The sequence below is a fragment of the Papaver somniferum genome, chromosome 3 (assembly GCF_003573695.1).
Source record: "Papaver somniferum cultivar HN1 chromosome 3, ASM357369v1, whole genome shotgun sequence".
In the NCBI taxonomy this organism is placed as follows: Eukaryota; Viridiplantae; Streptophyta; class Magnoliopsida; order Ranunculales; family Papaveraceae; genus Papaver; species Papaver somniferum.
Genome location: NC_039360.1, coordinates 207,796,467 through 207,813,303, shown reverse-complemented (window position 1 = coordinate 207,813,303; position 16,837 = coordinate 207,796,467). Strand labels below are relative to the sequence as shown.

Here is a 16,837-nt window from a genome sequence, read left to right as displayed (position 1 = left end):
CACCTTCTTCTGGAGATATCATGTTATGGCACACCATATTCCGACGCACTATGTTATGGCACACCATGTTTTGTTGCACAATCTTATGGCACGCCAAGTCACGCCATATTCAAGACCACCTTGTTCTGGACATATCATGTTATGGCACACCATATTCCGATAAACTATGTTACAACACACCACATTCTGACACACAACACCTGGTTCTGGACATATCATGTTATGGCACACAATATTCCGACACACTATGTTATGGCACACCACATTCTGTCGCACAATATTATGGCACGCCAAGTCACACCATATTCAAGCACACCTTGTTCTAGAAATATCATGTTATGGCACACTATATTCCGACGCACTATGTTATGGAACACCACGTTCTGACACAATACACCTTGTTCTGGACATATCATGTTATGGCACACCATATTCCGACGCACTATGTTATGGCACACCACGTTCAGTCGCACAATCTTATGGCACGCCAAGTCACACCATATTCAAGCACACCTTGTTCTGGACATACAATATTATGGCACACCATATTCCGACGCACTATGTTTTGGAACACCGCGTTCTGACAAACAACACCTTGTTCTGGATATATCATGTTATGGCACACCATATTCTGACGCACAATCTTATGTCACATTAAGTCACACCATATTCAAGCACACCTTTTTCTGAACATATCTTATGTGTTGGACGCACTATGTTATGGCACACCACTTTCTGACGCAAAATATTATGGCTTGCCAAGTCACACCATATTCAAGCACATCTTGTTCTGGACATATCATGTTATGGCACATCATATTTTGACGCTCTATTTTACGGCACACTACGTTCTGACACACAACACCTTGTTCTGGACATATAATGTTATGGCACACAATATTGCGACGTACTATGTTATGGAACACCGCGTTCTGACACACAATCTTAGGGAACACCAAGTCACGCCATATTCAAGCACACCGTGTTCTAGACATATCATGTTATGGCACACCACTTTCTGAAACACAACACCTTGTTCCGGACCTATCAAGTTATGGAAGACCATATTCCAACGCACTATGTTATGCCACACCACGTTCTGTCGCACAATCTTATGACACGCTAAGTCACATCATATTCAAGCACACCTTGTTCTGGACATATCATATTATGGCACACCATATTCCGACGCACTATGTTATGGCACACCACATTATGACACACAACACCTGGTTCTGGACATATCATGTTATGGCACACCATATTCTGATGGCACACCAAGTTACACCATATTAAAGCACACCTTGTTATGGACATATCATGTTATGGCACACCATGTTCCGACACACTATGTTGTGGCACAGCACGTTCTGACACACAACACCTTCTTCTGGAGATATCATGTTATGGCACACCATATTCCGACGCACTATGTTATGGCACACCATGTTTTGTTGCACAATCTTGTGGCACGCCAAGTCACGCCATATTCAAGACCACCTTGTTCTGGACATATCATGTTATGGCACACCATATTCCGATAAACTATGTTACAACACACCACATTCTGACACACAACACCTGGTTCTGGACATATCATGTTATGGCACACCATATTCCGACACACTATGTTATGGCACACCATATTCTGTCGCACAATATTATGGCACGCCAAGTCACACCATATTCAAGAACACCTTGTTCTAGAAATATCATGTTATGGCACACTATATTCCGACGCACTATGTTATGGAACACCACGTTCTGACACAATACACCTTGTTCTGGACATATCATGTTATGGCACACCATATTCCGACGCACTATGTTATGGCACACCACGTTCAGTCGCACAATATTATGGCACGCCAAGTCACACCATATTCAAGCACACCTTGTTCTGGACATACAATATCATGGCACACCATATTCCGACGCACTATGTTTTGGAACACCGCGTTCTGACACACAACACCTTGTTCTGGATATATCATGTTATGGCACACCATATTCTGACGCACAATCTTATGGCACATCAAGTCACACCATATTCAAGCATACCTTTTTCTGAACATATCTTATGTGTTGGACGTACTATGTTACGGCACACCACATTCTGACACACAACACCTGGTTCTGGACATATCATGTTATGGCACACCATATTCTGACGCACAATCTTAAGGCACACCAAGTCACACCATATTTAAGCATACCTTGTTCTAGACATATTTATCACTCTTTTGAGAGTATCAAAGATAAAGAATTGTAGTATAGTCATTCGAACCACAGAGATTGCAGGTGTTTCAAGAGAATTATTAAGCAAAGAAATAATATAATGTTGATTTGTGATTGAGTTGTGAAACGCAACAAACAATAATTGTAAATGAAATAAATAAATGATTTTAGTGTCTACCGAGACTTTGAGGTTTCACTTAATGTGTTTCGGGTTCTTATATCATCAAAAAATAACTCGAATAGAAACATATAGTAATCTGTTCTACCCGGAAGATATGACGTTTATATTTCTGAGTTCGACTAAAAATACCATTACATAAGGATTGATATTATGTTCTAAATATAAATCTCTATTGAGAAATGTCACAGGGATTTCATAGAATTCAAAGTATCCGGAAATCACACTAAATCTAAGAAGTTTGTAGACATACTCAACACAAAATTGCAATCAAACAATGATGAAATGGATTAAGCATTAAAAATGATTTATTGATGATCAACTTAAGAACATTGAACCCATTAAGTTTACCCTCTTGTCTTGGCAGAGGGGGGTTTAGCTTCTCATTATTGTGTATATAGCCATCAAAAGTATTCAATCAAAGACTCTAACACACACAAAAAAGGAACTGAACTAAATAGAAAGCAAAAGAAAATTCAGATTATGGTCTTCCAGCGTACCTTATCGGTTGATTATTGTCCTCCTTTATACACAACAATTGTGACTTGTTCTCTGACTTCTGGATTCAACTCTGTTTTCCTGCCTTACTCATCTTTCCATTGGGTACACAGCACACCCATCTCTAATGACTGATTCAAACCCTTCCTGGATTGGGGGAATAGTTTTATATCTTCCTCAACTGACCAGGCACCAGTTCTGGTTCTGACCAAACTCGGGCCTTCACCAAATCTGGCCACTACTTCCCAAATCCAATAAACATAACCCACTGCGAGTAATAGAGATACCACAAACTGTAATTAGCCCAACCAAACACCCAAACTATCTTTTCAATCTAACTTCAGCTTTCATTTCTTCTCCAAGTAATATCAACATCTAAACACAAATTCCATTTCTGCTCACTCCGTACAACAAACTCCACTTCTTTATAGCACCCACATGGCATCTGAAATTCCATGCTTCTTCCGTACATACACGACTACCATAAACATCACAACAGACTACAAACTCGTCCTCCGTTTGAACATCCATAAAGACCCACACTTGAATCACTTAACCCCCAAATTCTGTCGCTCAATCACCCATTCAGATTACAACAGAAACCTCCAAAAATCTGTGTTCGTTGCTGCTGTAACTCCAAGCCCTGTTGCATACCCACATGAGAACCCCCAGATTCAATCGTTGTTGTTGGGAAACAAATGAAATGATTATCTTGAATTAAAACACCACAGATCGAAATCGCAAAAGATACCCAATTTCAGTCTGAGTACGAACCCCTGAAATCCATTTGTTGCCTTCATTGATTTCCACCGTTAATAATCCATTGTTGTTGTACAAAAACCAAGAGTTCATGTACTCATTAAGAGCAATTGAACTGCAAAAAAGAATTTTTGTGCCTGGGTTGATTGAATACCCTAATACTTGCCACAAATTGCCCCCGAAACTGATCCATATGATGACATAATTTTAATTGATATTGTTGTTGTAGAATTTACCACCACTGCCTCAACTAATCAAGATACAATAGAGAACCGCAGCTGTTAACCTCATCTCTTCTCCCATTGCTTGATTTGTCGAGACAAATCTCTCAATTTCAGTTGATAAACAAAACCCCCAAAAGAACTCTGCTTCCAGATCTGGTGTCTCCGTTCGTTAGCAGCCATAGCTTTGAGAAGAAAATGTCTTTTGGTTTGGTAGAAAAAAGAATGTGTTGTCTGTGGTAATAGAGTAGGCCACGTCTCATTTGTATTACCTTGTGCAGCTCACACGCATGTTAAAGAAAATAATTTTTTTGTTCTGGTACATTGACCTCTCTGGCCTTCAGATGATTTAGGTGGTTCCTTAGAGCTATGTTGTCGCAAACGTTATTTAGCTCCTCATTTATCCATTATTCTTAGGGTGAACAGATTATACTTGTAATTTCTGTAAATGACTTAAAACAGTATTATTAGCCAATAAACGAGACCTAGCTAGTGTAAATATGGGTGTAAAACTGTAGCACATACGTTCTTATCAAACTCCCCCACACTTACATTTTTCTAGTCCCGAACAAAACAAGAAAATTATATCCGCTACACAACTGGATATGGAGAGACGTCTGCTAAACAGCTAGATGGAACCACTAAAAAGTGATTGAGCAATGTCTGCTAAACAGCTAGACAAATCCGCTAAACAGCTGGATTAAAGGTGTCCGCTAAACAGCTAGACAAAACCATTAAACAGTGGTGTAGAGAAACCGCTAAACAGTTGATCTTATCATGTAAAATTTTCACTTCATTTTTTTTTTCAGATGTACAAGCAAACAATGAAACCTGATTATGTAGACAAAGAATCAAAAAAGCATGGATTTAATTTACCCCAAAACTCCCCCACACTTAATTTCTACATTGTCCACAATGTAACAGTGGTTAAAAACAGTTCAAAAGTGGAAAGGGGTAATCAGCCGAGCACAACATATTATTCATGATAAAGAAAAGAAAGAAAATAAAATAAAAAAACATTATTTTACCACTATCGCAGGTCAGTCCGGTTGCATTTCGCCTATGCAACAAGCCTTTAAACCTCAAGCTTGCAAAAGAGAACAAGTCTGTCTCATGAGGGCTTCCAGCTGTGATACCCACAAACGCATCAGAAGAGGGTTGTCTCCCTAAAACGCTGAATTTTATGTCTCCAGCCAAACATCTGCAAAACACAGGCAATCAAGCATAAGAAGGATCCTCTGGAGTCGTGGTATCGACTTCTGGATTCAAAAGTTCCAAAAACGGTTTCAATATCTGCCCATCAACCTTGAAGATGTTGCTGTCATTAGGATTTTGAATGCCAGCAGTACAATCACAAAATTCATTTTTAAAACTAAACGAGTCTTTCAATCGTGACTTGAGATTATCAGAAAACTGGTTCAATTGAGAATCATAGCAAAGAACTGGTTCCAAGATTTCCCTGATAGCATGCTTATCAATAAACATTTTCATTTTACATTTGCAGTTCGTATCATCCCTATTTCCGATCTCATGAAGCTCATTGAGTTGTGACTTCCTATGTGCACAAGTACTAGGATCAATTCCTTTCATACCTGCAATACTCCATTCTGCGGCACTTATATGCTTCCTAACAACATGTGAATGCACTGTTTTATGTTCCTCATTAAGTTCAGATGGTATGAAAACTTGAACATCTTCATTCTAGACTAAAACTTCATAATTCAGTTCACTAGGAAGAGGATTAAGATTAGGCTTTGGGAATTCTACGGATGGAGACAATGGCTCAGTCTCACTGATTTGGAGTGACTCAAATCTAGACTGCCACTTATCCGTTTCCAGCAACAGGGATGAATTCAGTGAAGAATTAACTTCTCCAATGTATCCATCCTCATCGAAATCCCACAGATTAGGAAAACAAGATTCTAAAGGAACCTTTGCTTCTAGATCAGATGCTTTTTCATGCACACATGTTTCAATCATATTAACTTCATGAATATCATCTCTACCACCTGGATCTTTACATGCATCAAATATATTCAACTCAACAGTCATATTTCCAAATGAAAGATTCATTATTCCAGTTCGACAATTAATCAAGGCATTTGCAGTTGCAAGAAAAGGACGACCTAAGATGACAGGTATTTCTTTACTAGCATTAGCTACAGGTTGAGTATCCAAAACGATAAAATCCATCGGATAGTAAAATTTATCGATTTGAATTAATACATTCTCAACTACCCCTCTCGGTACTTTAACTGATCTGTCTGCAAGTTTTAGAGTGACTGAGGTGGGTTTTAATTCACCTAAGCCCAACTGCTCATAAACCGAGAAAGGTAGGAGGTTTACACGAGCTCCCAAATCCAGAAGTGCTTGTTTGGTCATGAAATCCCCTATTATACAAGAAATATTAGGGCATCCCGGATCTTTATATTTAGGAGGAGTGTTATGTTGAAGAATAGAACTTACCTGTTCCGCGAGAAATGCCTTTTTCTGCACATTGTGCTTCCTCTTGACCGTGCAGAGATCCTTCAAGAACTTGGCGTAAGCTAGAACTTGCTTAATCACACTCAAGAGAGGTATGTTGATCTTCACCTGCTGAAAAACATCAAGGATATCCTTATTATCAGCCAACTATTTAGTAGACAACAAACGATGAGGAAATGGAGCATGCATTTTCTTATCAATTTCAGATTGTTTATTTTGAATATCACTGTGACTACTCTTAAGCTTCGGAGACTTCTCAGGTTCGTTCACCTTCATCGGAGTCTCAATCACCTTACCACTTCTAAGAGTGGTGACAACATTAGCTTGCTCCAAGTTAGAATTTTTAACCTCAAATTGTCCTTTCGAGTTAGGTTGAGTTCGGGAAGGCAATGTCCCTTTCTCCCTAACATTGAGACGTGATTCAATTCTAACTATGCTAGTTTTCAGCTCATCTAAAGTCTTCATAACATTTTTATTTATCTGTATCTGTCCCTGCATAAAAGTACGTAAAGTATCCTCAAGAGAATTCTTATGAGGTGTCACATAAGGGTTACTAGATGAAGACCCTTGAGGAACATTAACATCATTCATAGTAGGACCATTTCTCTAACTGAAATCAGGGTGATTTTTCCAATTAGGATTATATGTTTCCGAATAAGGTGCGCTAAAAGGTCTTTTGTATGTATTCATGGAATTTGCTTGGTCATGTAACACTTGTTGAAATGCTGGGATTGTAGGACAATCCTTGGTGTAGTGTTCCAGACTTTGGAAAATGCCACAAGCATGTTCTACCAAGTCAGCTACCTTAACTACATTTGGTTTTTGAATAGCATCAACTTTCCTATGCAAGCTAGCAATTTTAGCATTCAAATCATCTTCCTCACTCAGCACATACATTCCAGGCCTAGAGCTAGCTAAGGGTTTGGACTTATTCCTATCCGCTGTGCCTGAAGTATCCCAATTTTGGGCATTTTCAGCTAGTGAATCGAAGTAACTCCAAGCATCATCGGGTGACTTATTCAGAAATTGCCCATTACACATCATTTCAACAAATTGGCGCATACCAGAATTCAGACACTCATAAAAGAAGTCAATAACTCTCCAAATTTCATAACCATGATGAGGGCAGCTAGAAAGTAAGTCTTTAACCCTTTCCCAACACTCAAAAAAAGACTCATGTTCATTTTGAGAAAAATTCATAATATTTTTGCGAAGAGTGGTGGTTTTATGAATTGGAAAAAACTTTTTCAGAAACTCTCTAGTCATTTCATTCCATGTCCTAATGGTATTTGGTCGCAAAGAATGCAGCCAAGTCTTAGCTTTCTCCTTGAGAGAAAATGGAAACAATTTTAGTTTTACAACATCTTGAGTCGCAGCAACAAAAGGCATAGTAGTACAGACCTCATCAAATTATTTCAAATGTATGTTTGGACTCTCTGAGTCCAATCCATGAAATTTAGGCAGTGCTTGTATCTTCCCATACTTAATCAACACATTGCCAGCATTAGCCGGAAGAACTATACAAGAAGGTGTAGAAGTCATGTCCGGCTGCAAATAATCTCTAAGGGTTTTAGGTCCATCATCATTGGCTTCGGCTTCAGCAGCTATTCTAGCAGCTTCAACCTCAGCCGCTAATTTCGCAGCTTCATCTTCCATCGAGCAGCTTCAGCCTCAGCCGCTAATTTCGCAACTTCATCTTCCATCGGATGACTAGGGTGATTCTCTAATACCCTATTATCAACACGGTGAAATCTAACTAATCGATTGAATTGATCAGACCTAGAATATTGCATACACAAAGGAAATAAGAATGGATACAATGTTACCCAAATGGCTGTGATTGCGGCTAGATTCCAGCCTAATCACAACTGGCGCAATGACACTGATTCCCTGCACCCGTACCAGCTCCCAATGTCTCCAAGTCTTTAGAGCTATCTTACTCCCTTTTACGAAGCAACAAAAATCAGCAAACTCTAAAACAAAACTAAAAATAAACCGATGCAGCACTTGATTCTAAGGAACGCTAAACAATCCCTGGCCAACGACTCCAAAATTTGATCACTCTTTTGAGAGTATCAAAGATAAAGAATTGTAGTATAGTCGTTCGAACCACAGAGATTGCAGGTGTTTCAAGAGAATTATTAAGCAAAGAAATAATATAATGTTGATTTGTGATTGAGTTGTGAAACGCAGCAAACAATAATTGTAAATGAAAGAAATAAACGGTTTTAGTGTCTACCAAGACTTTGAAGTTTCACTTAATGTGTTTCAGGTTCTTATATCACCAAAAGATAACTCGAATAGAAACAAATAGTAATCTGCTCTACCCGGAAGATATGACGTTTATATTTCTGAGTACAACTAAAAATACCATTACATAAGGATTGATATTATGTTCTAAATATAAATCCCTATTGAGAAATGTCACAGGGATTTCATAGAATTCAATGTATCCGGAAATCACATTAAATCTAAGAAGTTTGTAGACATACTCAACACAAAATTGCAATCAAACAAAGATGAAATGGATTAAGCATTAAAAATGATTTATTGATGATCAACTTAAGAACATTGAACCCATTAAGTTTCCCCTCTTATCTTGGAAGAGAGGGGTTTAACCTCTCATTATTGTGTAGATAGCCATCAAAAGTATTCAATCAAAGACTCTTACAGATACAAAAAAGGAACTGAACTAAATAGAAAGCAAAAGAAAATTCAGATTATGGTCTTCCAGCGTACCCTTATCGGTTGATTTTTGTCCTCCTTTATACACAACAGCTGTGACTTGTTCTCTGACTTCCGGATTCAACCATGTTTTCCTTCCTTCTTCATCTCTCCATTGGGTACACAGCACACCCATCTCTAATGACTGATTCAAACCCTTCCTGGATTGGGGGAATAGTTTTATCTCTTCCTCAACTGACCATGCACCAATTCTGATTCTGACCAAACTCGGGCCTTCACCAAATCTGGCCACTACTTCCCAAATCCAACAAACATAACCCATTGCGAGTAATAGAGATACCACAAACTGTAATTAGCCCAACCAAAAACCCAAACTATCTTCTCAATCTAACTTCATCTTTCATTTCTTCTTCGAGTAATATCAACAGCTAAACACAAATTCCATTTCTGCTCACTCCGTACAGCAAACTCCACTTCTTTATAGCACCCACATGGCATCTGAAATTCCATGCTTCTTCCATACATACACGACTACCATAAACATCACAACAGACTACAATCTCGTCCTCCGTTTGAACATCCATAAAGACCCAAACTTGAATCACTTGACCCCCAAATTCTGTCGCTCAATCACCCATTCAGATTACAACGGAAACCCCCAAAAATCTATGTTCGTTGCTGCTGTAACTCCAATCCCTGTTGCATACCCACATGAGAACCCCCAGATTCAATCGCTGCTGTTGGGAAACAAATGCAATGATTGGCTTGAATTAAAACACCACAGATCGAGCTCGCAAAAGATACCCAATTTCAGTCCGAGTACGAACCCCTGAAATCCATTTGTTTCCTTCACTGATTTCCACCGTTAATAATCCATTGTTGCTGTACAAAAACCAAGAGTGCCTGCACTCATTAAGAGCAATTGAACTGCAAAAAATAATTGTTGTGTTTGGGTTGATTGAAGACCATAATACCAGTTACAAATTTCCCCCCAAAATGATCCATATGATGACCTAATTTCAATTGATATTGCTGTTGTAGAATTAACCACCACTGCCTCAACTAATCAAGATACAATAGAGAACCGCAGCTGTTAACCTCATCTATTCTCCCACTGCTTGATTTGTCGAGACAAATCTCTCAATTTCAGTTGATAAACAAAACCCCCAAAAGAACTCTGCTTCCAGATCTGGTGTCTCCGTTCGTTGGCAGCCATAGCTTTGAGAAGAAAATGTCTTTTGGTTTGGTAGAAATAAGAATGTGTTGTCTGTGGTAATAGAGTAGGCCACGTCTCATTTGTATTCCCTTGTGCAGCTCACACGCACGTTAAAGAAAATAATTTTCTTTGTTCTGGTACATTGACCTCTCTGGCCTTCAAATGATTTAGGTGGTGCCTTAGAGCTATGTTGTCGCAAACGTCATTTAGCTCCTCATTTAGCCATTATTCTCCGGGTGAACAGATTATACTTGTAATTCCTGTAAATGACTTAAAACAGTATTATTAGCCAATAAACGAGACCTAGCTAGTGTAAATATGGGTGTAAAGTTGTAGCACATACGTGCTTATCACATATCATGTTATGGCACACTACGTTCTGACACACAACACCTTGTTCTGGACATATCATGTTATGACACCAAATTCCGACGTACAATGTTACGGCACACCACATTCTGACACACAACACCTGGTTCTGGACATATCATGTTATGGCATACCATATTCTGACGCAAAATCTTATGGCACACAAAGTCACACCATATTCAAGCACACCTTGTTCTGGACATATCATGTTATGGCACAACATATTCCGACGCACTGTGTTATGGCACACAACGTTCTGAGACACAACACATTGTTCTGGACATATCATGTTATGGCACACCATATTCCAAGGCGCTATGTTATGGCACACCACTCTCACAATCCTATGCCACGCCAAGTCACACCATGTTCAAGCACACCTTGTTCTGGACATATCATGTTATGGCACACCATATTCCGACGCACTATGTTTTGGCACACCACGTTTTGACACACAACACCTTTTTCTGGACATATCATGTTATGGCACACCATATTCTAACGCACAATCTTATGGCACATCAAGTCACACCATATTCAAGCACACCTTGTTCTGTACATATCATGTGTGTCCGATGCACTATGTTATGGCACACCACTTTCTGACGCAAAACATTATGGCTTGCCAAGTCACACTATATTCAAGCACATCTTGTTCTTGACATATCATGTTATGGCAAACCATATTCCGAAAAACTATTTTACGACACACAACGTTCTGACACACAACACCTTGTTCTGGACATATCATGTTATGGCACACCATATGCCGAGGTAATTTTTTATAGAACACCGCGTTCTGACGCCCAATCTTATGGAACACCAAGTCACACCATATTCAAGCACACCTTGTTCTAGATATATCATGTTATGGCACACCATATTCCGACGCACTATGTTGCGCAAACCACGTTCTGACACACAACACCTTCTTCTGGACATATCAAGTTATGCCACACCATATTCCGACACACTATGTTAAGGCACACCACGTTCTGTCGCACAATCTTATGGCACGCCAAGTCACGCCATATTCAAGCACACTTTGTTCTGGACGTATCATGTTATGGCACACCATATTCCGACGTACTATGTTACGGCAAACCACATTCTAACACACAACACCTGGTTCTGGACATATCATGTTATGACACACCATATTCCGACGCAGTATGTTATGGCACACCATGTTCTGACTCACAACACCTTGTTCTTGACATATCAAGTTATGACACACCATATTCGGATGCACTATGTTATGGCACACCACGTTCTGTCGCACAATATTATGGCACGCCAAGTCACGCCATATTCAAGCACACCTTGTTCTGGACATATCATGTTAAAACACACCATATTCCGACGTACTATGTTACCGCACACCACATTCTGACACACAACACATGGTTCTAGACATATCATGTTATGGCACAACATATTCAGACGCACTATGTTATGGCACACTACGTTCTGACACACAACACCTTGTTCTGGACATATCATGTTATGGCACACCATATTCCGACGTACTATGTTACGACACACCACATTCTGACACACAACACCTGGTTCTGGACAGATCATGTTATGGCATACCATATTCTGATGCAAAATCTTATGGCACACAAAGTCACACCATATTCAAGCACACCTTGTTCTGGACATATCATGTTATGGCACAACATATTCTGACTCACTATGTTATGCCACAGCACGTTCTGACACACAACACCTTGTTCTAGACATATCATGTTATGGAGCACCATATTCCGACGCACTATGTTATGGCACACCACGTTCTATCGCACAATCTTATGGCACGCCAAGTCACACCATATTCAAGCACACCTTGTTCGGAACATACCATGTTATGGCACACCATATTCCAACGCACTATGTTTTGGCACACCACATTCTGATATACAACACCTTTTTCTGGACATATCATGTTATGGCACACCATATTCTGACGCACAATCTTATGGCACATCAAGTCACATCATATTCAAACACACCTTGTTCTGGACATATCTTGTGTGTCCGACGCACTATGGTATGGCACACCACTTTCTGACGTAAAATATTATGGCTTGCCAAGTCACACCATATTCAAGCACATCTTGTTCTGGACATATCATGTTATGGCACACCATATACCGACGTACTTTTTTATGGAACACCGCGTTCTGACACACAATCTTATGGAACACCAAGTCACACCATATCAAGCACACCTTGTTCTAGACATATCATGTTATGGCAAACCATATTCCGACGCACTATGTTACGGCACACCACGTTCTGACACACAACAACTTGTTCTGGATATATCATGTTATGGCACTCCATATTCTGACGCACTATGTTATGGCACACCACATTCTGACAGACAACACCTTGTTCTGGACATATCAAGTTATGGCGCACCATATTCTGACGCACTATGCTATGGCACACCACGTTTTGTCGTATAATCTTATGGCACGCCAAGTCACGCCATATTAAAGCACACCTTGTTCTGGACATATCATTTTATGGCAAACCATATTCTGACGCACTATGTTACGGCACACCACGTTCTGACACACAACAACTTGTTCTGGACATATCATGTTAGACACACCATATTCCGACGCACTATGTTATTGCACACCACGTTCTGACACACAACACCTTGTTCTAGACATATCATGTTATGGCAAACCATATTCCGACGCACTATGTTACCGCACACCACGTTCTGACACACAACAACTTGATCTGGACATATCATGTTATGGTAAACCATATTCCGACGCACTATGTTACCACACACCACGTTCTGACACACAACAACTTGTTCTGGACATATCATGTTATGGCACACCATATTCCGACGCACTATGTTATAGCACACCACGTTCTAATACACACCACCTTGTTCTGGACATATCAAGTTATGGCACACCATATTACGACGCACTATGTTATGGCACACCACGTTCTGTCGTACAATATTATGGCACGCCAAGTCACGCCATATTAAAGCACACCTTGTTCTAGACATATCTTGTTATGGCAAACCATATTCCGACGCACTATGTTACGGCACACCACGTTCTGACACACAACAACTTGTTCTGGACATATCATGTTATGGCACACCATATTCTGACGCACAATCTTAAGGCACACCAAGTCACTCCATATTCAAGCACACCTTGTTCTAGACATATCATGTTATGGCACAACATATTCCGACGCACTATGTTATGGCACACTACGTTCTGACACACAACACCTTGTTCTGGACATATCTTGTTATGGCACAACATATTCCGACGCACTATGTTACGGCACACCACATTCTGACACAAAACACCTGGTTATGGCATATTATGTTATGGCATACCATATTTTGACGCAAAATCTTATGGCACACAAAGTCACACCATATTCAAGCACACCTTGTTTTGGACATATCATGTTATGGCACAACATATTCCGACGCACTGTGTTATGGCACACCACGTTCTGAGACACAACACATTGTTCTGGACATATCATGTTATGGCACACCATATTCCAAGGTGCTATGTTATGGCACACCACTCGCACAATCCTATGCCACGCCAAGTCACACCATGTTCAAGCACACCTTGTTCTGGACATATCATGTTATGGCACACCATATTCCGACGCACTATGTTTTGGCACACCACGTTTTGACACACAACACCTTTTTCTGGACATATCATGTTATGGCACACCATATTCTGACGCACAATCTTATGGCACATCGAATCACACCATATTCATGTGTGTCCGATACACTATGTTATGGCACACCACTTTCTGACGCAAAAATTATGGCTTGCCAAGTCACACCATATTCAAGCACATCTTGTTCTGGACATATCATGTTATGGCAAACCATATTCCGACACGCTATTTTACGACACACAACGTTCTGACACACAACACCTTGTTCTGGACATATCATGTTATGGCACACCATATTCCGAGGTAATTTTTTATAGAACACCGCGTTCTGACACACAATCTTACGGAACACCAAGTCACACCATATTCAAGCACACCTTGTTCTAGACATATCATGTTATGGCACACCATATTCCGACGCACTATGTTGCGGCAAACCACGTTCTGACACACAATATTTTATGGTAAATCATATTTTGACACACTGTGTTACGGCACACCACTTTCTGACCTACAACAACTTTTTCTGGACATATCATATTATGGCACACCATATTCCGACACACTATGTTATGGCATACCGCGTTCTGACACACAACACCTTCTTCTGGACATATCAAGTTATGGCACACCATATTCCGACACACTATGTTAAGGCACACCACGTTCTGTCGCACAATCTTATGGCACGCCAAGTCACGCCATATTCAAGCACACTTTGTTCTGGACGTATCATGTTATGGCACACCATATTCCGACATACTATGTTACGGCAAACCACATTCTAACACACAACACCTGGTTCTGGACATATCATGTTATGACACACCATATTCCGACGCAGTATGTTATGGCACACCTTGTTCTGACTCACAACACCTTATTCTTGACATATCAAGTTATGACACACCATATTCGGATGCACTATGTTATGGCACACCACGTTCTGTCGCACAATATTATGGCACGCCAAGTCACGCCATATTCAAGCACACCTTGTTCTGGACATATCATGTTAAGACACACCATATTCCAACGTACTATGTTACCGCACACCACATTCTGACACACAACACATGGTTCTAGACATATCATGTTATGGCACAACATATTCAAACGCACTATGTTATGGCACACTACGTTCTGACACACAACACCTTGTTCTGGACATATCATGTTATGGCACACCATATTCCGACGTACTATGTTACGACACACCACATTCTGACACACAACACCTGGTTCTGGACAGATCATGTTATGGCATACCATATTCTGATGCAAAATCTTATGGCACACCAAGTCACACCATATTCAAGCACACCTTGTTCTGGACATATCATGTTATGGCACAACATATTCTGACTCACTATGTTATGCCACAGCACGTTCTGACACATAACACCTTGTTCTAGACATATCATGTTATGGAGCACCATATTCCGACGCACTATGTTATGGCACACCACGTTCTATCGCACAATCTTATGGCACGCCAAGTCACACCATATTCAAGCACACCTTGTTCGGAACATACCATGTTATGGCACACCATATTCCAACGCACTATGTTTTGGCACACCACATTCTGATATACAACACCTTTTTCTGGACATATCATGTTATGGCACACCATATTCTGATGCACAATCTTATGGCACATCAAGTCACATCATATTCAAACACACCTTGTTCTGGACATATCTTGTGTGTCCGACGCACTATGGTATGGCACACCACTTTCTGACGTAAAATATTATGGCTTGCCAAGTCACACCATATTCAAGCACATCTTGTTCTGGACATATCATGTTATGGCACACCATATACCGACGTACTTTTTTATGGAACACCGCGTTCTGACACACAATCTTATGGAACACCAAGTCACACCATATTCAAGCACACCTTGTTCTAGACATATCATGTAATGGCAAACCATATTCCGATGCACTATGTTACGGCACACCACGTTCTGACACACAACAACTTGTTCTGGACATATCATGTTATGGCACACCATATTCTGACGTACTATGTTATGGCACACCACATTCTGACAGACAACACCTTGTTCTGGACATATCAAGTTATGGCACACCATATTCTGACGCACTATGCTATGGCACACCATGTTTTGTTGTACAATCTTATGGCACGCCAAGTCACGCCATATTAAAGCACACCTTGTTCTGAACATATCATTTTATGGCAAACCATATTCTAACGCACTATGTTACGGCACACCACGTTCTGACACACAACAACTTGTTCTAGACATATCATGTTAGGCACACCATATTCCGACGCACTATGTTATAGCACACCATGTTCTGACACACAATACCTTGTTCTATACATATCATGTTATGGAAAACCATATTCCGACGCACTATGTTACCGCACACCACGTTCTGACACACAACAACTTGATCTGGACATATCATGTTATGGTAAACCATATTCCGACGCACTATGTTACCGCAC

At 40.1% G+C, this 16,837-nt stretch overlaps 1 protein-coding gene across 1 annotated transcript; it reads right to left on the bottom strand.

The window, feature by feature from the left end:
- Positions 1 to 5,595: 5,595 nt before the first annotated feature.
- LOC113360565 lies at positions 5,596 to 6,969 on the bottom strand. The gene is made up of 2 exons (XM_026604066.1): positions 6,649 to 6,969; positions 5,596 to 6,525 (listed from the first exon to the last, which is right to left on the bottom strand). The coding sequence occupies exons 1-2, from the start codon at positions 6,967 to 6,969 to the stop codon at positions 5,596 to 5,598; spliced, it is 1,251 nt and encodes a 416-aa protein (XP_026459851.1).
- Positions 6,970 to 16,837: the final 9,868 nt, after the last annotated feature.

Excerpts from the sequence above, each read along its gene's own strand:
- LOC113360565 (XM_026604066.1), bottom strand. The coding sequence starts at position 6,969 with ATGAATGATGTTAATGTTCCTCAAGGGTCTTCATCTAGTAACCCTTAT. Across the intron at positions 6,526-6,648 it reads TGATTGAGACTCCGATGAAG|TTGGCTGATAATAAGGATAT; the intron begins GTGAACGAACCT and ends TCTACTAAATAG.